The sequence below is a fragment of the Phyllobates terribilis genome, unplaced genomic scaffold, assembly GCF_046119375.1.
Source record: "Phyllobates terribilis strain yellow unplaced genomic scaffold, ASM4611937v1 Scaffold_7__3_contigs__length_470593459, whole genome shotgun sequence".
Classification (NCBI taxonomy): Eukaryota; Metazoa; Chordata; class Amphibia; order Anura; family Dendrobatidae; genus Phyllobates; species Phyllobates terribilis.
Genome location: NW_027362767.1, coordinates 46545827 through 46573172, shown reverse-complemented (window position 1 = coordinate 46573172; position 27346 = coordinate 46545827). Strand labels below are relative to the sequence as shown.

The 27346-nt window shown below is 45.8% G+C and overlaps 2 protein-coding genes across 2 annotated transcripts in view; one reads left to right on the top strand and one right to left on the bottom strand.

Moving 5' to 3' along the window:
- Positions 1–1126: 1126 nt before the first annotated feature.
- Positions 1127–12350, bottom strand: GSKIP (GSK3B interacting protein). Its single transcript, XM_073638521.1, has 3 exons — positions 12201–12350; positions 8571–8831; positions 1127–2532 (listed from the first exon to the last, which is right to left on the bottom strand). Exons 2-3 carry the CDS (start codon positions 8826–8828, stop codon positions 2371–2373), a joined length of 420 nt encoding a protein of 139 aa, XP_073494622.1. The 5' UTR covers positions 8829–8831; positions 12201–12350; the 3' UTR covers positions 1127–2370.
- Positions 12351–12438: 88 nt separating this feature from the next.
- The window catches only part of ATG2B (autophagy related 2B), a 44044-nt gene continuing 29136 nt past the window's right edge, over positions 12439–27346 (top strand). Inside the window, exons 1-14 of the mRNA XM_073638520.1 lie at positions 12439–12718; positions 13102–13371; positions 15274–15436; positions 15520–15669; positions 15943–16045; positions 16187–16349; positions 16918–17097; positions 17417–17513; positions 20781–20963; positions 21061–21215; positions 21396–21498; positions 23083–23344; positions 23483–23633; positions 26923–27015. Coding sequence (XP_073494621.1) covers positions 13210–13371; positions 15274–15436; positions 15520–15669; positions 15943–16045; positions 16187–16349; positions 16918–17097; positions 17417–17513; positions 20781–20963; positions 21061–21215; positions 21396–21498; positions 23083–23344; positions 23483–23633; positions 26923–27015 — 1965 coding nt within the window. The 5' untranslated portion in view covers positions 12439–12718; positions 13102–13209. The remainder of the gene's footprint in view (positions 12719–13101; positions 13372–15273; positions 15437–15519; positions 15670–15942; positions 16046–16186; positions 16350–16917; positions 17098–17416; positions 17514–20780; positions 20964–21060; positions 21216–21395; positions 21499–23082; positions 23345–23482; positions 23634–26922; positions 27016–27346) is intronic.

The following is a 27346-nucleotide window of genomic DNA, read 5'->3' as shown; positions in this document are numbered from 1 at the left end:
CTATGTGAAAATTCGCCAAGGGTCCATTGATGTGACCATATGTTTTGTTTTTAGTTCAGGCCAATTATCGGGGTACTGCCCTGAAGGAACAGCCTCAGAGGAGACCCGAGGCCAGGCACTGCGGTCTGAACAACACGCAGCCATGTGAATGACACCCTAGGGAAACCGCACAGCCCTGCGCTAAGCTGCCCCCATAATCCTGCCGGCTGCTGCAGATCATCACCAGGTTTAGGCTGGGGGCAATTTTGTCCTTGACATAAAATAATGCAAGTGAATGTGGTCGCATTGCAAATTTGAAGGTACCGCAACCGCTAGTTCCGACTTTTTGCAACTGGTAATGCCACCACTTTCACTTCCATGATGCAGTGGCATAAAGCGATCTTTGTCTGTGTTCGGGAAGAGTCAGACGGCCGCATAACTCAGACGAGGATCGCTCGGGTCAGGAGAGCTGACGGCCAGTCCGAGCATTGCGTTGCGATCCTCGTCTGGGTTATATGGCCGTCTGACTCTTCCCTTACAGACATAGTAGCTACAGCCTTGGTGGTTTCTGTGATCCATCGGGGGCTCAGTTGTCAATCCCCCTTGGGTTCCCACTGCTGATCACACGGCTTGAGATTGTGCACATCGATGGCATGCTGCCTCTAGCCAAGACCGTCCGTCACGTAGAAGGCAGCGCATGACGTACATTAAGGAGTTAAGGGGGTGCGTCCCATGGTGATAATAGCCAATCAGTTTCTTCAGGGGGTTGTAAAAATTGATTCTCCAACAGCATCGTCTAGGAACATTTCTCAGAAAAAAAAGGCAACCTGAGTGCTTTGCTTTGTGGCCTCCTGCTGCAAATTCCAGTAAAAGTGTCATGTTCTTCTGTTCTTCTCCCTCACTCTGTAGATTGTTGTCTCATCTTGACAAGGTGCCCTATAGAAAGCCTGGATAGTACAGACCAGACATCCCCTTTAGGACCCATTGTGGAGAGCAGCTTGGTGCAGCCAGTCCATGTAATACCACACAAGCACTTGGTCGCGCACGACCAACGAGGGGCAACTCATCCGCGCCTGGAGCCAGAAGCTTCCGGCCACTACACGTCTCATGTTCATTCATATCCATTCAAGAACTCGGACCCAACATCTTTGCATAAATAAAATTTTATTTTCTTTCTTATTTTAGGCCAAGACAATAAGAAACAATAGTCAGAACCGGCCGGTCACCGCTCCAGATATCTTTACACATTCATACAGTACATGGTTATTACAATCTGATGAGACGATGACTGTCAACTATAAATAGCGGAAAAAAATATTAGAGAGCTAAGAAGAAAATGCTGCAATCCTCAGCGCGGACGGTAAAAAGGGGTAAACTCAAGGGAGGAATGAAATCTGTGAGATTAAAAAAAAACAGATCTGCTTTGGTTTTCCCAGAAACAGCGCTACCTGCGTCTATGGCTGCATCTGGTATTGCAACCCGGCCCTTTTCACTTGCGATACCAGATGCAACCAATGGACGAGGAGAGGCGCTGTTTCTAGAGTGGAAGGAAACAATGGTTTCATAAGGATTGAGGGTTACGACCCCCTTGTTTTCTGGAGAGGCGAGATTGCACAGATTGATGGTTAAAAGTGGAGCTCCCCTTTAAATGTTAGTCTGCGTTCTGTAGTGCCTATGTGTGGGAACTAGAGCTGATTTTATCGCAGATTTTACCATGAAACCCAAATCTGTTCAATTTCCGCTCCGGATTTTATCTGCAGCTGGTGAATTAATACTTACGCCATATTAAAAATCCCACAAAATGGACAGCCCCATGCTGAAACTGGAGTGTAGGCCGCAATGGCTGCCAGGAATCAGAGGATTCTAGGAGTTGTAGTTTAGCTCAAGCCACTCGGCCTCTACCTACGACTACAGGTACGCAGAGACTATCAGCCACGCAGGGTAAGCGCCATCTTTGTTTTTTTGTTTCCCGTATTTCTAGGGTTGTGAACAGTTAAGAGTTAACCCTTTACACTCCTGACTAAAGCCGGGCATGGAGGGGAGAGAAAGGCTCAAGACTAAACCAATAATACAGTTTTTGGACTATCTTCTATCCTGCAATCTTCTATGTACATGGTTTAATCTCCTGCTTTCAAGATCTCTGCTTGCAGTCAGTGAAGGGAGACATTCTGCTGTCTGCTTAGTCCTAGCAGCTGAGGGCTTGGGTGCAGGCAATGACATGGACGAATTTCCTCATTATTCCCCTTATATTGGGGGGGGGACCACTGGCATCATGGACTGTCTATAGGGCAAGCCATTCAAGTTTTAATAAAATACTGTGTGCAGGGAATTATGAGATTGGGGGGGTTAAAAAAATAATAAAATCCATATCCGTAACGTTATCTGCCCCGATCAGGACTGTCCGTCGTTCTGCAGCGCCTCCAGCCTCCGGAGCAGCGCGTTCCCGAATGCTTCGCGGTACGCAGGACTGAGAGAGTCCAGTAAGGAGTAGACGGTCTCATGGTACTGACTGTGGCAGCCTTCATCCACGTAGTCGTATGCAAAGCCGACCACCTGCGGGGACGAAGCCAGAGAAGGAGCAATGAATGGAAACTGCAAATAAACAGCACAATGCCGAGCGTCCATACACTGCCGAGAATATCACACATTTCCGGATTGAACCCTTTCCAGCTGCAGCCATTTTTCATTTTTGCACTTTTGTTTTTTTCCTTCCCTTCATCTGTAGCCATCAGTTTAAATTTTTTTGACGGCATCGCAACCGTCGATGTTGTATTAGACACCGTTCCCTTTACCGCGTAACGTACCGAAATTCTGCCATCGTGTTCAGTTTTGTTTATACGCCAAACGCTAAAATGGATCCGGTAACTTTGGTCTACGGGTCAGGACGGCGATGGAGGCCCCACATTTATATTTTTCTTTTTTTTTTTAATTACTTTAAAAAAAATATTAAAAAATAAAAACTTGGTTCCTGTCGCCATATTCTGCGGATTGCGGTTATTTTGCGGTACGAGCCGTCTTTTCTATCTGGACCGTTTTGGGGTTTATACGACTTTTTCTGATCTTTTTTTTCCATTTTTTAGGTGTTTTTTTTTTTAAAGGTGCTCAAAAAACTGTGATTCTGAAGTTTCCATTTTTATTCTGTTTCAGTGTTCGCTGTATGGGATAAAGATGACAATTTTTATTTTTAGATTTCGCCATCTATGTTTTGGGATAAAGGGCGATAATATGAACTTTTATATCTTTTTCATATACAAAAATTTTTAAAAACACAAATATACAGTACAGACCAAAAGTTTGGACACACCCTCTCATTTTAAGATTTTTCTGTATTTTCATGACTATGAAAATTGTACATTCACACTGAAGGCATCAAAACTATGAATTAACACATGTGGCATTATATACTTAACAAAAAAGTGTGAAACAACTGAAAATATGTCTTATATTCTAGGTTCTTCAAAGTAGCCACCTTTTGCTTTGATGACTGCTTTGCACACTCTTGGCATTCTCTTGATGAGCTTCAAGAGGTAGTCACCGCAAATGGTCTTCCAACAATCTTGAAGGAGTTCCCAGAGATGCTTAGCACTTGTTGGCCCTTTTGCCTTCACTCTGCGGTCCAGCTCACCCCAAACCATCTCGATTGGGTTCAGGTCTGGTGACTGTGGAGGCCAGGTCATCTGGCGTAGCACCCCATCACTCTCCTTCTTGGTCAAATAGCCCTTACACAGCCTGGAGGTGTGTTTGGGGTCATTGTCCTGTTGAAAAATAAATGATGGTCCAACTAAACACAAACCGGATGGAATAGCATGCCGCTGCAAGATGCTGTGGTAGCCATGCTGGTTCAGTATGCATTCAATTTTGAATAAATCCCCAAGTGTCACCAGCAAAGCACCATCACACCATCACACCTCCTCCTCCATGCTTCACGGTGGGAACCAGGCATGTAGAGTCCATCCGTTCACCTTTTCTGCGTCGCACAAAGACACGGTGGTTGGAACCAAAGATCTCAAATTTGGACTCATCAGACCAAAGCACAAATTTCCACTATGTCCATTCCTTGTGTTCTTTACCCCAAACAAGTCTCTTCTGCTTGTTGCTTGTCCTTAGCAGTGGTTTCCTAGCAGCTATTTTACCATGAAGGCCTGCTGCACAAAGTCTCCTCTTAACAGTTGTTGTAGAGATGTGTCTGCTGCTAGAACTCTGTGTGGCATTGACCTGGTCTCTAATCTGAGCTGCTGTTAACCTGCGATTTCTGAGACTGGTGACTCAGATAAACTTATCCTCAGAAGCAGAGGTGACTCTTGGTCTTCCTTTCCTGGGGTGGTCCTCATGTGAGCCAGTTTCTTTGTAGCGCTTGATGGTTTTTGCAACTGCACTTGGGGACACTTTCAAAGTTTGCCCAATTTTTCGCACTGACTGACCTTCATTTCTTAAAGTAATGATGGCCACTCGTTTTTCTTTACTTAGCGGCTTTTTTCTTACCATAATACAAATTCTAACAGTCTATTCAGTAGGACTATCAGCTGTGTATCCATCTGACTTCTGCACAACACAACTGATGGTCCCAACCCCATTTATAAGGCAAGAAACCCACTTATTAAACCTGACAGGGCACACCTGTGAAGTGAAAACCATTTCCGGTGACTACCTCTTGAAGCTCATCAAGAGAATGCCAAGAGTGTGCAAAGCAGTCATCAAAGCAAAAGGTGGCTACTTTGAAGAACCTAGAATATAAGACATATTTTCAGTTGTTTCACACTTTTTTGTTAAGTATATAATTCCACATGTGTTAATTCATAGTTTTGATGCCTTCAGTGTGAATGTACAATTTTCCTAGTCATGAAAATACAGAAAAATCTTCAAATGAGAAGGTGTGTCCAAACTTTTGGTCTGTACTGTATATAGATTTTTATTTTTTCTTTTACATTTGTTATTGGTTCCCCCCTATAGGGGACATAAACCTGCAGTTGTTTGAAGACTTGTTTTCGCCTACCTGACCAGGCCAATTTTTACAATTCTGACCACTGTCACTTTATGAAGTAATTACTCTGGAACGCTTCAACGGATCCCCCTGATTCTGAGACTGTTTTTTCGTGACATATTGTGCTTTATGATTGTGGTAACATTTCTTCGATATCACTTGCGTTTATTTCTGAAAATATCGGAGATTTGACTAACATTTCGCAATTTTCTAACTTTTAATTTTACGCCCTTAAATCAGAGAGATATGTCACAAAAAATAGTTAATAAATAACATTTCCCACATGTCTACTTCACATCAGCACAATTTTTGAAACATAATTTTTTTTTATTAGGGAGCTATAAGGGTTAAAAGTTGACCAGCGATTTCTCATTTTTCAACAAAATTTACAAAACCATTTTTTTAGGGACCACATCACATTTGAAGTGACTTTGAGGGGTCTTTATGACAGAAAATACCCAAAAGTGACACCATTCTAAAAACTGCACCCCTCAAGGTGCTCAAAACCACATTCAAGAACTTTATTAACCCTTCAGGTGCTTCACAGAATGAAATGTGGAAGGAAAAAATGGAAAGACAGCAGAAACCCAATAAGTGACCCCATTTTGCAATCTACACCTCTCAATGAATTCATATTAGGTGTGCAGTGATCATATTGACACCACATGTGACTCACAGAAATTGATACCATTGGGCGATGAAGAAAAAATAATTACATTTTTACCACAAATAAATTATTTTAGCTCAAGATTTTACATTTTCACTTGGGGCAATGGGTAAAAATGGAGCCAAAATTTGTCCCACATTTTCTGCTGAATGTGGCAATACCTCATATGTGGCTGTAGAGTACTGCTTAGCCACACTGCGAGACTCGGGAGGGTAGGAGCGCTATTTGCCTCCTGGAGCGCAGATTTTCCAACAGACTGGTTTGCGGACTCCATATACAGAGGCCCTAAGTGGTAGAAGAACAAAATCCCCCTCAAGTGACCCCATTTTGGAAATTATACCCCTTTGGGAATTTATTTACAGATGTGATGAGGATTTTGACTCTATGGGTTTCTTCCATAAACAAGCAGCAGTGGATGTTGCTGAGTGAAAATTGCAAACTGCCGTTGAAGTGACCAGTAAGTTTTAGTGACTAATACGTTATAGTGACCAGTAAGTTGTAGTGACCAGGACATTGTGCCCAGCTCGTGCTTCTGGAGACATGCACCTGTAAATTATGCAGGCTCTCATGGCTACAGGAATGCCAAACATGTGGACACTTAATGTGGTTTAGGCACATTGGAGCTCAGAAGGGAGGGGGCAATTTGTTGGATTTCTTTCAAGGGGCGAGGAGCCATAGCACTTTTCCAGAACCTTTGTGCTACCAGTAACGTGGAAGCCCCTATATTTCCAATAAAAGATGACAGACCTGAGTGGGGGCTGTTTTGTGGATTGAGTTGAAGCTTTTGTTAGGAACATTTTACATAACATTTTGGATCACATTTATCCTGTGCTCTACGCTGAGCACTTATATCAGGGTTTCCATCTAAATCTCTGAGTGACGTGATTCAGATGAAACCCCCAAGGGATCCATTCACTATACTGAGGCAGCAGAGTTCCTCTGGACGCTGTCTGGCCTCTGTTCAGCATCGTCCTTCTTTTCAGCGGTTCACAAAACTGTGGCAGACCGAGCTTTTATGCACTCCTAATAAAAAGACGGACACCGCGGGATCACAGGCCAGACGGCGTCCACGGTGCCTCCATCTGCCTCATTATAGAGAAACTTCCACTGGGGGTTCCGTCTGAATCACGTATTTCAGAGAGTTACACGGAAACCCCGATGCAAGCGCTCAGCGCAGAGCGCGGGATAAATGTGAACCGAGCCTTACTGCGATCTTTGGGAGGCGGAATGAACAAATCAGTATCAGGTGAAGAATTGGTTTTATTTATTTTTTACGCCGTTCCTCGTGCAGTATAAGTGATTAGACGACTTTATTCTTCTGGTCGGTGCGATTACAGCGATACCAGATTTATATCGGGTTTTTATGACTGACAGCTGTCACACACCAAAAGACACTTTTTATTGTAAAATCTAGTTTTTGCATCGCCATATTTTGAAAGCTATAAGTTTTCAATATTTCGGCTGACAGAGTCATGTGACGGCTCGTTTTTTGCGGGACGTTTTTATTGGTGCCATTTTCAGGCACGGGACATTTTTTGATCGCTTTCTATTCCAATTTTTGGGAGGCAGAATAAACAAAAACCAACAATTCAGGAATTGTTTTTTTTTGTTTTTCTTTATTCCGCGTACGGGCTAATTGATAAGGCGGTTTATTCTTTGGGTCAGTACGTTTACAGCGATACTACATTTATATAGTTTTTTTTATCTTTTGCTGCTTTTAGACAAAAACTATTTTATAGAAAAAATAATTATTTTTACATCGCTTTATTGTGAGAGCTATAACTTTTTTTATTTTTCTGCTGACGGAGCTGTATGGCGGATTTTGGTTTTTTTGCGCGACAAGATGGCATTTTCAGAGATACCATTTTTATTTCCATTTGATTTTATTATCGTGTTATATTCCTCTTTTTGTTTGGCGGTATGATGAAAAAGCATCATTTTTTTGCTCCTTTTTAATTTCTTTTTTTATGGTATGCACAGAAGGGGTTAACTAGTGTGACAGTTTTATAGATCAGGTTTTTCCGGACGCAGCAATACAAATATATGTACTTTTTTTGTTTTTATATAAATATATGTATTTATTGGTTTAATATTTTCTCATTTTTTTTTATAGTTTTAAAACATTTTTTAACTTTTTTTTTTTTTTTTTTTTTTACTTAGTCCCTGTATGGGTCTTCAAGTTTTATTTTTCTGATCACTGGTCACATGCAATACAATACACATATATTGCATTGCATGAGACTTGTCTGTTATAAACTGTCAGATCGCCTGTAAGACTCCGCTACTGGCTGAGCCTAACAGACCACCGTACATGGCAGACCCGGAGGGGATCATGTGACCTCTGGCTGCCATGACAACACCAGATCACATCATGGGGCCATCGGAGAGGTGAGAGGACGACCCCCTCTCCTTATTGTCTAAGTTCCGCGATCGCTATGGATCGCGGCATCTAGAAGATAGGAACAGGTTAACGTCATGGGGATGTGAGCCCATCAGGTCCCGATGAAGTCGCCTGTTAGAGCTGTCACTCTGCACCAAAATCGCAGCGGCTGTAGTGCCCTGGGGGTCCTGAGCGCTGCGAGGCCCGCGGCCGTAGACAAACGTTGGCGCTGCACAGAGCCCGGCAAGTGCAGACGTTTATCTACAGTTGGCGGTCGGGAACTGGTTAAATGCCACTGCCATTAAGTAAACTTTCGTGTTCGGAGATTGGCTCTGAACGCTGCTGTTACTCTCTGGTGCCAGCTGTATAATGCAGTTAACACCTGCGCTTTATGGAGCGGGCTCAGCTCCTGAGTGCGCACATCAAGCCAAATAAATAAAGGGGTAATCCTGCTCCTCTCACATCCACATAAGAAGGTGACGGATGCTTCTGCGGTGGCGTGTGCCGGCCGTTCGCCCCTCCATTAGGTATCAGCAGCAGCTCTCAGCTGTACCCCGACTCACCCTAAGGCCGGCATCGGTCAGCTCCAGGCAGTACCTGGCCCCCTCCTTTATCTCCACGTTGATGTAGGCCACGTCCACAGCGCACGGTAAGTTCTTGGACACAAACATATTGGCGACGGCGAACAAAACGTCATTTACGACGGCTTCGGCCTCCATCCTCATGTCCTTCACGTCCGTCCCTTCCACGTCTCGCAGGTCACAATCGCTGTCGTAGATTACGTTAATTGGCAGCTCCAGAGGGTTACAGTCCACCTCCATTCTCTGCAGGGAGAGAAAAGAGAAAACAGTGAAATAAAACCAGCGATGGCTGCCCCCAGATTAATAGACACGAGACTTAAAGGTTGTTCATAACATGGCAGTACCCAAGAACCGCCACGGCGCAGTGTGTGGCGCTGTGGTGTTCTGGCTGATCTCCACTCATCCAATATTAACCCATTAAAGACCGCCGTAACGCATTTTCACGGTGTCAATTAAGGGTACTTACGCCTCAGCGCCGCTTTCATGTCGCTGAGAAATAAAGCTGTAGCGCCCACCAGCGTCAGAAATTCTCTGGGGTCTCAGCTACTGGGGGTAGCTGAGACCCTGGAGAACATGATCAGGGCCGGTTTTTCTGGTCCCCGATCACATGATCGCTGCTATCCAGTGAATAGCGGTGATCACGAAAGGAAAAAAGTGTGCCTGCGGTTACAATGGTTTCTCTCTCCTCTGACATGATATACATGTCAGAGGAGAGAGAAATGAAGCCCCCCCGAGCCCATCCAGTACCTCCACCTTTCCCCGGAACTCCTGATTCATCCCCCGGCCCTCAGTTATGTTCCGGTAAAAAAAAAATGGCGGGCGCATGAGCAGTGCACCCGCTGAGATCTGCCGGCCGGTGCCCTATTGGTTCATTTTGATCACTGTGATAGGATTTATCACAGTGATCAAAAGAAAAAAAAATAAATCAAATCCCCCTTTGTCACCCCCTTAGTTAGATAAAAATTATAAAATAAAATTTTTTTTTCCATTCTTTGCAGATAGGGTTGGGGTTAGGATTAGGGTCAGAATTAGGGTGACGGTTAGGGTTAGGGTTAGGGTTAGGATTTTTTCAAAAGTAAAGAAAAAAAAAATGACGATATGACGACTAGTGTTGAGCGTAAGTGCTCGCTACTTGAGTTTGCATCGGGTGCTTGGGTATGCACAGATTATCGCGGGTGCTCGAGTGATATGCTCGAGTCCCCACCTTACATTTCGCGGCTGTTATACAACAACAAAAAAAACACACGGGGATTGCCTCCCATACACGAGCGATCCCCGCATGTTTTTTTTGGGTGTTTAACAATCGCGAAACATATGGGGCGGGGACTCGAGCATGTCGCGATACTCTGTGCATACCCGATGCAAACTCAAGTAGCGAGTACTTGCGCTCAACACTAATGACAACACATTCAATATGATGACCTAATGTTATCAAATTCCGTGTCATACCTCTGGGTTCAAAATGTTCACTATACCCCTTGATAAAATCCTTGAATCCTTGAGGGGTGTAGTTTCCAAAATGGGGTCACTTGTGGGGGGTTTCCACTGTTTAGGCAAATCAGGGGCTCTTCAAACGCAACATGGCGTCCACTAATTAGGCCAGCAAATTTTACATTCAAAAAGTCAAACAGTGCTCCTTCCCTTCCGAGCCCTGCCGTGCGACCAAACAGGGTGCTCACCACACATCTAGATAAGTTCCTTGAGGGGTCTAGTTTCCAAAATGGTGTCACTTGTGGGGGTTTCCACTGATTAGGCACATCAGGGGCTCCCTAAACGCGACATGGCGTCCGCTCTCTATTCCAGCCAATTTTGCTTTCAAAAAGTGCTCCTTCCCTTCTGAGCCCTGCCGAGCGCCCAAACGGTGGTTTTCCCCCACATATGGGGTATCGGCGTGCTCAGGAGAAATTGCACAACAAATTGCACACTTTCTCTTGCAACCCTTGTGAAAATAAAAAAATTGGGGTCTGAAGTAAAATTTGTGTGAAAAAGTTAAATGTTCATTTTTTTCCTTCCACGTTGCTTCAGTTCCTGTGAAGCACGTGAAGGGTTAATAAACTTCTTGACTGTGGTTTTGAGCACCTTGAGGGGTGCAGTTTTTAGAATGGTGTCACTTTTGGGTATTTTCTCTCATATAGACTCCTCAAAGTCACTTCAAATGTGATGTGGTCCCTAAAACAAAATGTTTTTGTAAATTTTGTTGGAAAAATAAGAAATCGCTGGTCAACTTTAATCCCTTAGAACGTCCTAACAAAAAAAAATGTTGTTGCAAAAATTGTGCTGATGTAAAGTAGACATGTGGGAAATGTTATTAATGAACTATTTTGTGTGACATATCTCTCTGATTTAAGGGCATAAGAATTCAAAGTCTGAAAATTGCAAAACTTTACATTTTTTCACAAACAAACGCAAGTGATATCGAAGAATTTTACCACTGTCATGAAGTACAATATGTCACGAAAAAACAATCTCAGAATCAGGGGGATCCGGCCCGTTACAGCGTTCTAGAGCTATTACCTTATAAACTGACAATGGTCAGAATTGTAAAATTTAGTCCGGTCATTAAGGACATAATTGGCTCCGTCACTAAGGGGTTAATGACATAACCTAAAGCACTGTCTGGCCATCCATATCTAGGTCCTGGACAACACATTTAAAGGGGATGTCTTAAAAAAGCTGAAAAAAAATAGAATAGAAAAAGTTCTACAAATTTCTTGCTTGGAGCTGAAGTGTTTGGGGGTCTCAGGATGACTCCCTCTGTCCATACGCTCCATTACAGACATCATAGGAAGGGTCCTCCGCTCGGGGTCCAGTACGGAGAGCCACTCTGTACGAGCTGTCATCTCCGCTGACGCAGCACTTGTTTTCCCGTTTTTGGCGCCATTCAAAACTACAACTGTGTAGATGTCGGCGGAAGAATACAAAAAAAAGTTATGGTATGTCTCTAGGAAGAAGGGAAGGAAAAAAAATTAAAGAAAAAAAATGAAAACCAACCGCAGCTTTAAGAGATTTAAAGGGGTTTTCCAGATGAGGAGAAATTATTTAAAGGGGTTTTCCAGCCGATTAGAAATGTTCTCAAGAGGGCTCGCACTGGTGTAAAATAGAAGACTCCATGCTCGCCCTCAGCGATCCACTCCTAGCTGCTGTTAGGGCGCTGACCTGATCTCCACCGGCAACTGCTTCCTGGTTCCATCCATGACAGACAGGAAGTGGTCACTCGGCCAATCACTGACTGCAGGGGTGACCCGCCTCCACCGCTGATTGGCTGAGAATGCCTTATTTACCAGTCTGCATCCTTCTAACAATAATTCTCCTCGACCATTGTGTAGCAGAGCGGGCAGTGAGCAGAGCCCAACCCCGGCGGAGAAGGACGACACTGCGGCTCATCTACGAGCACTGTACTGACAGCAGCCAATCAGAGGGCAGCTTACATTTCCTCAGTACAGATGTGAAAATGAAAAGCGACACTCTGATTGGTTGCTATGAGTAACAAGAACAGAGGGTCGGCGTAGGGATATAAACAATAAAGGCCAAACCCCCATTATCACAGCCACAAAGCAAGGCATAAAGGAGCTTAAGAAGAGCTTTCATAAGAGAAAACAAAGTATCTCCTACCTGCTCAATTCCGTCAACTGCGAACGATTCCCTACAGTTCGCGACACTTCCGGCAACGTGAATACGTCATCTGACGTCACTTCCGGTAACACTAAACCACTGACTAAATTATTGTCCCCTACACTGCAATGTGCGGTCATTTTCTCGTAGATCGTTTTCTATAGAATAAAGTGGAGAAAGCGTAGACAAAATGGCTCCACCACTGTCGGTGTACAGTGACTTCAGGTGCCCTGGAATAAAACGGCGCCTCCTGTCAGAAAAGTCACTTCCTGTCACATGCCGTGACGTCATTGTTTATGTCTAGCGACCACCAGGCGCAGAACCGGGAAGCACCGGACCTTTCTGTGCTCCCGGGGCCCGGCTGCTCGGAGGATACTGACCCCGGTCACCTGCGAGGCTGGCAGGACGGGCACGTGTGTGCAGCGCCGCCGGTGCGCCCCCGGGTATCACTGTGTCATAGTGACTGCGGCACCGGTCGTGTGTGGTCGCATCGCTTTGTCATCTGCAGACCGATATCCGTAAGTGCACAACTGTGTGCTAGCTGTGACTGGAGCTGCTGCTGATTGTCAGTGATTGCATGCGATTGTATGTTCGGTTGGGATTGCATGTAACTGTTTTGCAGATAGATATGAGGTAGTGTCACCGGTCTCCGGCATAGTGTCGCTGGGGCTGTGATTGGGTGGTTGGGTCACGGATTGCTGTGATTGGGTGGTTGGGTCACGGATTGTGGTGATTGGGTGGTTGGGTCACGGATTGCTGTGATTGGGTGGTTGGGTCACGGATTGCTGTGATTGGGTGGTTGGGTCACGGATTGCTGTGATTTTTCTGCCGCTGTTATTACAGCTCTGCTATTACCTGATTGTGTTTGGTTGTGTCACTGATTGTATCTGATCTGTTGCAGATTGGATGTGATTGTGTGACCAGGAATAGTCAGACTCTGTTTGCCTGCGCTGATGACTGACGGCCCGGCGTTATAACCCGGCCAGGGCCCTGCGCCCCTGCGGTCACCATGCCGTGGCCCTTCTCAGAGTCCATCAAGAAGAGGGCCTGCAGGTACCTTCTCCAGAGATACCTGGGCCACTTCCTGCAGGAGAAGCTCAGCCTGGAGCAGCTCACCCTGGACCTGTACCAAGGCACCGGCACACTGGCACAGGTGCCCCTGGACAAATGGGTATGTGTCTCCCGTCTGAGGGGAAATGCAACATGAAACGTTCTGCAAGGTGTCATATCCTTTCTGCTTTGACAGCTCCCAGCATGCACTGGTGCAGAGTAGAGGTGGATGGGCAGGGGGACTTATTTGTTACCTTCCAGAACAGCGCCACAATTGTCCATTGGTTGTATTTGGTATTGCAGCTCCAAACCATTCACTTCAGTGAACCCTATATAGCCGGGGCTGGTTTTGGAAGTAGTCGGCCATGTTTATCTAACCCTGTGTGACCCCCCAACACCTAGTCGCTGCTCTGAAACCCCCACAAACTGGTGCTCATCATGCATGAGGTCAGTTTTCTGCAGTCTGATGGATGTTGCAGCCCTGTGGATCCCAGAGGGTTAATGTCACTGGCACGATACCACGTGGATGATCGTCCTCGCTATAAGTAGTTGCGGTCCGGCCGGACGGTATTAAAAATGAATGATGTGGGGATCTATTCTCGGAGCAAATGGAAGACTAATGGAGGAGGTTGCAACGTCCTGAAAAGTCCATTACCTGGGTACAGATCTATATCTGCACGTGGGGGGCAGGACGTGGGTCTCTGCAGTGCTGCCGGCCCACGTGGCAGGTTGTCTATGAATCGGGCTTAAAGGGGCTTTCCAACCTGGATAGGTAATCACTGGGACCCCCACCGATGGCCAGATTGGGGGGGTCATGGAACGGATCGACAGGTCACATACAACAGCGCTATCTTTATCGGTTCCTTGGAAGTTGGATACAGTGGATCTACGGCTACATTCATCGCATCCATGAAAGTGGCTGCACAGGAGCCTGCAATCGGTGGTGCGATCTCTGATCATGGTCAGTGCTCAGGAACGTCTCTGATTCACCTTCCGAGGACGACATCTCGTTCTGACCGCGTCCTACTCTGTCAGTGATGGAGTATCCACTGCAGGTCTCCTCGCCATGATGTCCAGTAAACCTGCAGCGCTCATTTCCCAGCAGGTCTGTCAGGATTGAGCTTATGCTGCAGATGTCGCCCCTGGTGATTCCGAGGATGCGTCACATGGGACGAGCGGCATCTTACTGCTCTGTGGCCAAAAGTCTCATCACAAAGTCAGAGGGGACGAAATCATCTAGGACTGATTGGCGAGAGCCGACCCCCTGCACGCTGCTACTGATCAGAATATAAGAAGTGATTGCTCCACTGCTCTCCATATAGATCACTGAGGAAACTGAGCAAGGAACCGATCAGCAGGGGAGACATAAGGTGAAGCCCACCCCATGGTCTAGTCTAAGGATAAGACAAATCAGGGGTCTGCTCCACAGCCGCAGGGCAGACATCAGGGAATGTAAAGAAATGTCAGGAAAATAAAACAGATGACCCCTTCACAGCGGAGCTGAAAGTAGGAGCATCGGCTGACACCATACCGAGATGCCATAGTGTAATCTGTGCAAGTACAGCAAGACGGGAAATGAGAGATCAATGCCGCTAATTACAGATATCCTTGTATTATACTGCGGAGCTGCACTCACTGTTCTGCTGGTGCAGTCACTGTGTACATACATTACATTACTGATCCTGAGTTACATCCTGTATTATACTCCAGAGCTGCACTCACTATTCTGCTGGTGCAGTCACTGTATACATACATTACATTACTGATCCTGTACTGATCCTGAGTTACATCCTGTATTATACTCCAGAGCTGCACTCACTATTCTGCTGGTGCAATCACTGTGCACATACATTACATTACTGATCCTGAGTTGCATCCTGTATTATACTCCAGAGCTGCACTCACTATTCTGCTGGTGGAGTCACTGTGTACATACATAACATTACTGATCCTGTACTGATCTTGAGTTACATCCTGCATTATACTCCAGAGCTGCACTCAGTGTTGTGTCTGCCATTTTCAGAGTCTTAATGAAATAATGGAGTCGGCGGACGCCCCCCTGGAGGTGACAGAGGGCTTCATACAGACCATCTCGCTGTCGGTGCCCTGGGGGTCCTTGCTACAAGATAACTGTGCCCTGGAGGTGAAGGGGCTGGAGATGGTGTTCCGGCCAAGACCGCGCCCGCGTATGTAGAAGTCTCCAGATGGCGGCCGTCCTCGGCTCCCGGTCGGACCCTTTCGGTTTCCTCACTTCTCCTTTTCCCACCAGGTTCGGCCTCGGAGCCCATGTACTGGTCGAGCTTTATGACCAGCAGCATGCAGCTGGCCCGCGAGTGTCTGAGCCAGAAGCTCACCGACGACCAGGACTCGTCTCAGCCCTTCGAGGGTCTGGAGAAGTTTGCAGAAACAATAGAAACCGGTAAGTGTTTGCTTTACTTTCAGTCCTTACCGTTTTCACACCTCTGCTTGCTGTCAGGGAATGGAGCGTTCCTGTTTATATGCAGAGACTGAAAACCTCTGCAGACCTAACACTTCCCACAGCTGAAGTTCTGTAACAACTGCACCCAGGTTGAACAGCTCTCTATTCCCTGCACTGATACATTGTAGCAGACTATCCCCACAGTTGCAGACACGCATCCCTCCTGCATCATTATTTTTTTGAGCCTTGTGCTTTCTCTGATGTCATTTACAGTCCTGCGGCGAGTCCGCGTCACGTTCATCGACACGGTGTTCAGGATAGAGAACATCCCCGAAAGCTCCAAAACCGGATGCGCCCTGGAAATGCGGATTACCAGGTAGGCGGTGGGAGGGGTGAGGCGCCCCCTGTTGGTAGGCGGTGGGAGGGGTGAGGCGCCCCCTGTTGGTAGGCGGTGGGAGGGGTGAGGCGCCCCCTGTTGGTAGGCGGTGCCACTCACCCCCCGATTCTCTACCCGCAGGACCGTGTACTCTGATGAGACCGTGGACGAGCAGTCCGGCATCAACGTCCACAGACCTTCCGCCTTCGCCCACAAAGTCCTGGAGCTGAGCGGCGTCTCCTTCTTCTGGGACGAGTTTGCCGCGTCGGCGAGATCTTCGCCCGTGTCTTCAGCATTGCATGTGGTAACGGACATGTCTTCTGTATTCGCATCTGATCATGCAGGAAGATGGATTATCTGGCCCTTGTTTTAAAGGGGTTGTCCATTATATATTTTTTTCTTATGGCCCATAGGTGTAAAATAACAAACAGTGAGATATTCGCCCTCCCCTGGTCCAGCACCAGCTTTAAAGCATAGATCTTAAGAGCAGTGTGCACTCGTTGCCTAGGAAACCAGCCATCTCCAGGGTGGCCGGTAATCTAGGCAACGGGGAGGCTTTATAATAGGGTGGCACAGGCGTCTTACCCCATATCCTTGGTTAATTGCTCCAACCTGTGGCTCTTTAGCTGTTGCAGAACTACAACTCCCATCCAGCCTCCAGGCCGTCCTCCTAGTTGTAGTTTTCTGACAGCTTTTACATCTCATAGTTGATCTTGGATGTATTTTTTTTTTTTCCATCCTAATATGAAAACGACTTGGGAGTCCTGATGGGGATAAGGGACTGTTGTGCAATCGGCTGGCGCTCTATGACAGGTACTGCATATTGGGGGGTCCGCAGTCACAAACGCATCATGTTTCTCGCTCTTCTTCAGGAAACTGAGCCAAAGCTGTCACCGAGCTGGAACCCCAAACCCGTATTTGAACCGCACCCCCAGTTCACGAGGAGCGTCACAGAAGTTGCCCCCTCTGACCCGGTGCAGATCGCCACGCTGGTCGGCAAGATTGAGCTGGGGCTAATCCTGAAACAGAACGAGGTTCTTCCTGGAGCGAAGGTCGGTAACGTTTTCTTGCCACACAATCTAAGGCGAAGTGAACCCCTTAGATGCCACTGTTCAAAGTGTCCGCAGCATCTGAGGTGTATACCAGAGGGAGGGACACCGATGGGCTTTACATGGCAGCAATGGGAACTGCACGGGGCTGCAAGAGTCTGGCTCTGTGTACTAATAACTTCCGTGGGACCTGGGATCAGCTGATCGCCAGGGGTCTTGGGTTTGGGACCATCACTAATCTTCCAACCATTTAAGATCCAGAGTCTTCCGGTCTTTGGTCTTCTGTGCCGTACGGTCACTGATTTCCTCTTCTATTTTTCAGCTGGATGTGGACGGCCGTGTGGATTCTTTTCACGTCTTCCTTTCTCCCCGACAAGTTCACCTCCTGCTGGACATGTTATCATCGATAGCAGGGCCGGGTAAGGAAAGCGTCTCGTCCGTGTACCGCGCACGCACTCGCAGGCCCGTGGGGCGAGTCTCGCATCCTCATTGTTATTCCAGCCCTGTCCTTTCATTGACCCTTCCAAAAAGCATCTGTTCATCTTTCCGTGCGCTGATCTGTGCTCGCCTTAGGGGGCTATTATCTTGTGTTAATGAGTTTCCAACTAAAATGCTGCATTAATATAAGTGTTTATGTGAATCTGTACAAAGAGGCGTAATGTTAGATGATGCGGCACCACTTGTTTTATTGTCGGTCTTTTTTAACCCCTTAAAGTGAGGCTGTCACCCACAGGCAGCAATCTGAGGACATGGCTGTGCTGGATGGACGGTCCGTCCTTATACACAGATTATAGTTACAGCAGCCTGGAGGGCAGAGACCATGACGAACAGATCCAACCCTCTCTAGCAAGGACCACCCTATGGTCCTGTTGGAGCCCCCCATTAGTGACCGCTGCCAGAGGGCAGATCTGAGGTCATTAATGGGCATCTTCTGAAGTTTTGTATGATTTTGAGTGTCCATTGAGCATGTGATGACAACTCTCAGATATAGATGATCTTGGCTGATAACTGCGAGTATCACCCCAGTGAGCAGCAGATCAAGCTGCCGCTAATCCTTCATGCTAGCATGTAGTATCACTGAATACATCAGGGGTCAGCAACCTGCAGCACTCCAGCTATTTCATAGCTACAACTCAAGGCTGTCAGGACATGCTGGGAGTTGTAGTTTTACAACAACTGGAGTCCCAGAGGTTACAGGTCCCTGTTGTACATACTTCCAGAGAAGCGGAGATATTTGCTTTTAAAAAGTTTCTTTAGCCAAATTGCATGTACTGTGATGCTGCTTTGCAGCAGTTGCACTTTGTGGCTGTGCCGTAACAGAAGGTGGAAATCTAGTCCAAAGCTCCACAGAGAGTTCAGTGCTGTTTGTTAAAGGGAACCTGTCAGCAGGATTTTACTAAGTAAACTACAGGTTGGGGCTGCCGCACTGATTAATATGATACCTGAGGTGAAGAAACCTGTCCTGTGGTTCTTGTGTAATCAGTGTTTGCAGTAATGTAAAAGGACCTTCCATGACATCAGCGGTCATGTGACAGGTCATGCGACCGCTGACGTTAACGGTCGCGTGACCTGTCACATAACAGCTGACGTCATGGAAGGTGCTTTTACATTACCGGTACCCGCCATGGAGCCCGCATTGAGCAGACCGAGGCCGCCGGAAAGGTGGGTATAAGGCTAAGTGCCCACGATGCAGAAATGCTGTATATTTTTTCCGCTTCTCCCTGGCAGGAAAAACGCATGCGGATTCTACATGCGTTTTTCCTGCCAGGTAGAAGCATTGTCAAGCGTTTTTTGCATGCATTTCTGCATGCAGGTTATCAAGCTCTTTTCCAAGCGATTTTAGCATCAGTTGGAAAGTGCTTGACAACTTGGTCACACTATATAAATCCATGCAACCGGCATGGATTTATATAGTGTGACCAAGTTAATAGTTAAAAAAAAAAAAGAATAAAAATGGTAATAAATAAAGATTATACTTACCTTCTGATGGCCCCCGGTGTTTTCTCCGCTGCGTCCGGTCTGTTGTATCGGTCGCGGTGGTGTTTAAGGACCTGCCATGACGTCATTTAATCATGTGACAGGTCACGCGACCACCGACATCGGCAGTCGCGTGACCTGTCACATGACTAAATGACGTCATGGCAGGTCCTCACCCCACCGCAACCCATACAACAGACCGGACGCATCGCTGAGGAGACCGGGGGACATCGGAAGGTAAGTATAATTTTTATTTTAAATTCTTTTTTTAACAGGTTCTATGGTTTCCGGAGGAGAGTCTCCTCTTCTCCACACCTGGGTACCATCCGCACATTGAAACGTGTGATATCCGCATGTGCACATGTAGTCATGCGGATATTAAGCAATTCAATGCAAGTCAATGGCGGCGATTACGATGCGTGTCCGCAAAATTAATGGACATGCTGCGGATTTTTCCGCAATGATAATCCGCAGTGGAAATTTCCGCAGCATGTGCCCAGCACATGCGGATTATCATTAGGGACCATGGGGCGCGTATTACTAAACATTTTCGCTGCGGAAATTCCGCAGCAAAAACGCTTGAAAAACGCATAGTGGGCACACAGCCTTAGGTTATTTTTTACGTTCTAATTCTTTTTTTTTTTTTTAACATTATGTTGGTCACACAGTGTAAATCCATGCCGGTTACATGGATTTATATAGTGTGACCAACTTTCAAGCACTTTTCCAAGTGATGCTAAAATCGCTTGGAAAGCGCTTGATAACCCGCATGCAGAAATGCATGTGAAGAACGCTTCACATCCGCATGTCCCTGGCAGGAAAACGCATGTACAATCTGCATGTACAATCTGCATGTACAATCTGCATGTACAATCTGCATGTACAATCCGCATGCGTTTTTTCTGCCAGGGAGATGCAGAAACGCTCAGGAAAAATCTGGAGCATTTCTGCATCGTGGGCACATAGCCTTAAACGGAACCTGTTAGCAGGATTTTGCCTTTATCAACTTCCTAGGTTGCGTTTTCTATTCATTTCTATATAAGGTAGAGTATTAAAAAGCACACGTATATTACTGCAGCACTTTACTTCCTCCCTGCTAACATGGGCCATAAATGGATGGGTATAGAGAAAGAGATTGATGGCTAATGTAGTTTGAATATCTAAAAAGTTACACGCTGGTCTCGTGGGTACTTTTTAGGTATTGAAGGCCTGTGATTACAGCAGCATCAACACTGTTCTGCTGGGTGAGTCTTATAACAGGAGGAAAGGAAGGAGTCTAATGAGGTAACATCCTTATATCACACCAAGGAGATGTCCTCAGGGATTGCTGGAAATCATAGTTTCACTTTACTTCCTCCCTGCTGACGTGGGCCATTAATAGATTGATATACTCAGACTGAAGTAATATGAATATCTAGCGAGTGAATATCTAGCTGGTCTTGTGGGTATTTTCTAGCTAATAAAGTCCTGTGATTACAGCAGCATCAGCACTGTTCTGCAGTGTGAGTTATAACAGGAGGAAATGGAGTAGTGAGAGCTACTAACATCATCTGATACAAAGGAGACGTCCTCGGGGATTGCTGGATATTGTAGAGTCACTTTACTTCCTCCCTGTTGACATGAGCCACAAATAGAGATCGATTAGTGATTCCTCCCCACTATAGGGGACTGTTATATCACACTTATTTGTCCCACTTTACTCTTCTCAGAAACCTCCGGCCGATTGGGCATGTCCAGAAAAGACCGGAAGAGTCGCCCGATGCAACAAGAAGATGAGATGCGTCTTCAGATGGAGCTAAAACGCTATCTGAGAAAGGAAGACCTGTCCGGGGGGGCTTCTGCGGATCACAGCTTCTATGAAACGGACACCGCAAAGACCCCATCCAGCCACGGTAAGGAGTCCAGCACCCCTCCTGTGTATCTGAAGCATATTTTGTGTGCGAATTTTTGTAAAATGTTTTTTTTTTCCTTTCTCCCCCCCTCATTTAGATGAAGAAGTTTTCTTCTCGATGGCAGATATGGACATGTCTCACAGTCTCTCCTCCCTCCCACCCCTCGGAGATCCACCCACTGTGGATTTAGACCTGTCGTTGACTAGCACTTATAACAATTCTCCTGTTGGGTCACCACTAGGGGGCACTGTGGTAGGTACAGTCCCATCTTTCTCCCATACAGACAATTCCTTGCATTACCAAGTTTTCAGTTTTGCAAAATTGGACACCATAAGAAAGCAGAAACTGATCATATTTGTGCCAGGGAAACATGCCGACCGCGGATTTAGCAGTTGTACCTATTAGAGTATTTGTTTTCTGTTTTATTTGCAGGCAGCCTGGAGTGACTACCAGGACCATGGTAGATCCGAAGAGCCCGCAGTACGAGGAGCGTCATTTAAGCCCAGCGTTCACCAAAATTCCCTTAGAAGAACCTGTAAGTTACAGAAAACACTAAAGTATTCTTAAAGGCTACCGACACCTTGAGGGCATCTTGTTTTTCTTTCTTTTTTTTTCTTTAAAAGCAAACTGAACTTTGAAAAAAACTTGGCATAAATCAATAGTCCAGGTGAATATAAGAGACTTTGTAATATATCTTATAAAAAAATAAACACTTCTTTCTCCACTTATGAGCCACTTCTTCTCTCCTTTCTGCCTTTTGAACTTTCCTTCCACCTCTTATTATTCTCTTTAGAAGAGAAGTGAGGGACAGAGTGAGAAAACGGACAAAAAGGGGCACAGAAAGATCATGCTGAGCTTTCTAACAAGTCTTTTACCTCCCCCAGAGCTGGATTCATAGCTAGACTAGTTCAGTCAATTGCAAATTAGAGATGGAGTCTGCAGGGGGGAAAAGTGGTGTGGTGTTCCTCCTGTGCTCAAACCGGACAGGTTATTCTGAAAAATTGCTTGAAAGTATAGTTCCCCTTTTAAACACATGTATTTTGCAATAGGGTTTCATTAAAAATGTTGGATCGTTTGGCTTTTACATCCTCTATGTATCACAGTACGTGGCAGACTGCAGAAAGAATTGCCAGTGACTGCATTAGTTGGCACTTGAGACGGCCGAGTCTGTAACCTTTATCTCTCTTCTTCTAAGCTGATTTTATAAAAGTGAACGTTCAGGAGAATAGAGATAAAGGTTGCATGCTTTGCCATTAAAGATGTTGACTGACTGATTTTGAAGTCTATGTACTTTGATATATAGAGGATGTAGAAGCCAAATGATCCAAAATTAATAATGAAGCCATGTTGTCAAAAATACACGCATTTAAGTAAAAAAAAATGTCCGTCATCTTCACAGCTTTCCAGTGATCCTCTAAGAGTGCTTATTGCTATTTGTAAAAGACCCCCGAACAATGGGCGCCCAGGAGGCTGAAGCGCACAGCCCCTGCATACACGCACACTAAGAGCTGAAGGCCTATGCTTCCTATTGCCTCCATACTGCAAGCTGTGCGTGCTCAGGCTGGACTTGTGCGCTTCTGTCTCCTGAGCTGCGCTCTGTTCAGAGGCCTAATGAATAATTGCTGGGGGTCTCAGGACATGGACCACCACCTCACGGCAAGCAATTCAGTTCCCTTCCAAATATGAAAAAAAGAGAACTTAAATATCTAACAAGTCAAAGGATCATTCCCAAGTCATAAAGTTATTCCCTCCCCATAGGATGGGGAATAATTTGCTGATTTCTCTCTCGCTCCAAAAAATAGGTCTCTATAGAGAATAATTAGTTTTTTTTTGGGGGGGGGGGAATAACACTTTAACAGCTGATCATGTGTGTATAAATGGAACTTACTAGGTAATGCAGTCCTGTGATCGCAGCAGCATCACTGTATCTGGATCACTGATCGCTGTATCTATGTGCTGGAGATATAAGACTCCGCTCTGCAGGGACTTCCAACAGAAGGAAATGGAGGAGTTCACAGCCTCCTATGATACCTAGGAGACCTCCTCAGGGATTGCTGGGACTTGTAGTGTCTTGGATATGTTTTCTGGGCTCTTCATATAATATATTTTTGTTCTGCAGCGCTGCCCAATCGGTCCGTCTCGGTGGACGACTCCCGGCCTGAGCTTGTGTTCAGACTTGCTTTGGGCTCGTTGTCCTTCTCTGTCCTTCACATCGACCCTCTGCCTCCGACGGCGGGCACGTCCAGCCCCAATCCGCTGACACCCCTGTCTCTGAGCTTCTTCACCCGCATTGAGACGCTGGATCCTCAGACCTTCGCACAACACGACTTTAGCTCCTTACGCAGTGTGTTTGCAGGAGCGTGCACGCACGACCACCTCAGGTATGGGAGGAGCGGGCTCTCTGATGGTCTCATATTCTCCATGGGATTCAGCCTGACAGCGGCTCACATAGATCATATAAAAGATTTTATCACGGCCTATAAAATCCGACTTTCTTAATTTGCTAATTTTCCTACCAGGTTCATTGGGACACAAATAAAGATCTCCCACGAGCAGCGGCAGCGGTCCGGCTCTCGCTGTTACGGCACGGATGTGTGCGTCGGTCAGACGGAGCTCCTGGAGTGTCTCTTCCCCAGCGATTCGCAGTCGGCTCCTCCTCAGTACACAGAGGTAAAGGCTCCTTATATCAGACTTGTGTAGCATCATCGCCTGCGGGGAGGACTACTACTCCTATTATGCATCTGTAACTGAGAATCTAAAAGCATTCATTTGTTTTGGAGAAGGTGTTTTTTTTTTTTACTTGAATGCCTGGATTTGGGACTAAAATAATTTTTGCAATTGGGTTTCATTAAAAGTTTTGCACTGTTTGGTCTCTATAGGCTTTTATTTCCTTCCACATTCAACTTTGATCTGGTCTGCGGTCATAAATTTTCTGAGAGGAGCTGCGGAAAAGAAAGAGATAAGCGTTACATATACTGTCAGAATGAACTCACTGGTGGACTCTCGGATAACTCATTCCACAGCCAGCATTAAACAGTGCAACATGGAGACTATTGAAGGCAAATGGGGCAACATTTTTGATAAAACCCAATTACAAAAATTATTTTTCAGCCAAAATGTGTCCATTTACATGAAAAAAAAATTGTCTCCCATATATGTATGCACAGGAACGAGTTGAGTAGAATCGACATCCTAGACCCTAGATGTACGGACCCCAGCCTCAGCGTTTCAGAGAAATGCGTACATGGCTACAAAATCACAGCCAGCCAGACTGAGATTCATTCTCCTCGTGCTTCGGGCAGCATGAATCTCATCTCAGGTTCCCTTCATCTTCTTCTCTTTTTGGGAAATCAACATATAGCTGTCCGACTGCTGGAAACTACAACTCCAATCATGTCTTGCTATTCAGTTCAGATGCATTTAGGGCCCTCATAATGTCCTGGGGGTGTTGGGGCGTCTGGAGCAGCAGGGTCATACAGCCAGCACCGACTGCTAACGTCAGTGATCGGAGCTCGCTCTGATCTCTGCTGCTTATCTGCCAATGTCCATCTCTGGCTGAGGCATTTAAGTGGCATGAACCTAGTGGGGAACGTCCATGCCGGCCCCATCAGCCTCCTCACACAGCGATCCTGGGTCGCGAAGTGCTTGCTGTGTCAGCTGGCGGGGGCTACTGAAGGTCTTCTAATCATATTCGGTATCACTAAGTCTGAGCTATGAAAATATATATATATATATACAGTACAGACCAAAAGTTTGGGCACACCTTCTCATTTTAAGATTTTTCTGTATTTTCATGACTGTGAAAATTGTACATTCACACTGAAGGCATCAAAACTATGAAGTAACACATGTGGAATTATATACTTAACAAAAAAGTGTGAAACAACTGAAAATATGTCTTATATTCTAGGTTCTTCAAAGTAGCCACCTTTTGCTTTGATGACTGCTTTGCACACTCTTGGCATTCTCTTGATGAGCTTCAAGAGGTAGTCACCGGAAATGGTTTTCACTTCACAGGTGTGCCCTGTCATGTTTAATAAGTGGGATTTCTTGCCTTATAAATGGGGTTGGGACCATCAGTTGTGTTGTGCAGAAGTCTGGTGGATACACAGCTGATAGTCCTACTGAATAGACTGTTAGCTGCTTTTTTCTTGCCATAATACAAAATCTAAGTAAAGAAAAATGAGTGGCCATCATTACTTTAAGAAATGAAGGTCAGTCAGTGCGAAAAATTGGGAAAACTTTGAAAGTGTCCCCAAGTGCAGTTGCAAAAACCATCAAGCGCTACAGAGAAATTGGCTCAGATGAGGACCGCCCCAGGAAAGGAAGACCAAGAGTCACCTCTGCTTCTGAGGATAAGTTTATCCGAGTCACCAGCCTCAGAAATCGCAGGTTAACAGCAGCTCAGATTAGAGACCAGGTCAATGCCACACAGAGTTCTAGCAGCAGACACATCTCTTCAACAACTGTTAAGAGGAGACTTTGTGCAGCAGGTCTTCATGGTAAAATAGCTGCTAGGAAACCACTGCTAAGGACAGACAACAAGCAGAAGAGACTTGTTTGGGCTAAAGAACACAAGGAATGGACATTAGACCAGTGGAAATCTGTGCTTTGGTCTGATGAGTCCAAATTTGAGATCTTTGGTTCCAACCACCGTGTCTTTGTGCGACGCAGAAAAGGTGAACGGATGGACTCTACATGCCTGGTTCCCACCGTGAAGCATGGAGGAGGAGGTGTGATGGTGTGGGGGTGCTTTGCTGGTGATACTGTTGGGGATTTATTCAAAATTGAAGGCATACTGAACCAGCATGGCTACCACAGCATCTTGCAGCGGCATGCTATTCCATCCGGTTTGCGTTTAGTTGGACCATCATTTATTTTTCAACAGGACAATGACCCCAAACACACCTCCAGGCTGTGTAAGGGCTATTTGACCAAGGAGGAGAGTGATGGGGTGCTACGCCAGATGACCTGGCCTCCACAGTCACCAGACCTGAACCCAATCGAGATGGTTTGGGGTGAGCTGGACCGCAGAGTGAAGGCAAAAGGGCCAACAAGTGCTAAGCATCTCTGGGAACTCCTTCAATATTGTTGGAAGACCATTTCCGGTGACTACCTCTTGTAGATCATCAAGAGAATGCCAAGAGTGTGCAAAGCAGTCATCAAAGCAAAAGGTGGCTACTTTGAAGAACCTAGAATATAAGACATATTTTTAGTTGTTTCACACTTTTTTGTTAAGTATATAATTCCACATGTGATAATTCATAGCTTTGATGCCTTCAGTGTGAATGTACAATTTTCACAGTCATGAAAATACAGAAAAATCTTAAAATGAGAAGGTGTGTCCAAACTTTTGGTCTGTACTGTATATAATGCATGCATGTTTGGTATTGCAGTAATTGTAGTGACCTGAAGAGTCCCGTTACAGGGTCCCTTTTTACCGCACAATGAACGTCATAAAAGCGAATCCCAAAAAAACATGGCGGAATAGTGTTTTGTCTTTTTCTTTAATATATGGTAAAGAGAATATATAGCCAGTGAACATATTAAAGAGTTATGGATCTCGGAACAAACAGAGAATAAAAGAAAATTGCCCCCATCATTAAGGGATTAAATGACACCATGATACCGATCTCTGCTTGCTTTCAGTGAATAGTAAATAGGTGAGTGATGACCTGCACCCGATCATGGGCTCATAGACCTGGGGGGCACGGATACATGACTCCAGCCGGGCAGCACATGACGAGGGCCGTTCTGCCTCTAAATGTAAGTGATCAGCTTTTCTATTCACTGACAGCAAGCGGAGATGTAGAGAGCACAGAATCTATTAGGATTGCAGTAGTTTTCATTCTGATCCCTCGCACGGCTCCACATTTCCACAGTATCCGGCAGGGATAGCTGCGATCATTCCCTTACAGTCGGCTCTCAATGTTGATTTTATTTATTTATTTTTTTACAGCTGCTGAAATTTACCCCGGATTCAGATCCGGACCGCCGGTCGTCACCGTGCGTCCACTTGCACTACAAGCATTCGGAGAACCGTGGGGCTCAGGTGAGGGTCACGCTGCCTGAAGACCTGCTAAGCTTTCAGTGGATTCTCAGATGTTGTCCAAAACCGCAGGAAAACACACAGATAAAAACAACCTCTACATGCGGCATCTGTGCTCCTGAGCTACCGGGGTGTCAGCCATTATCAGAGCAGCAGTGCTTTATTGTATCATTCATTATAGAGTGTATGGAGAAAAGTATGTGCCCCCCACATTACACTACCGGAGACTTCCTGACCCCCCATCTACATCCATAGACATTAACATGAAGTCGCCCCTGTGCAGATATAACGGCTCCCGCTCTTCTGGGAAGGATTTTTACAAGATGTTATAGGT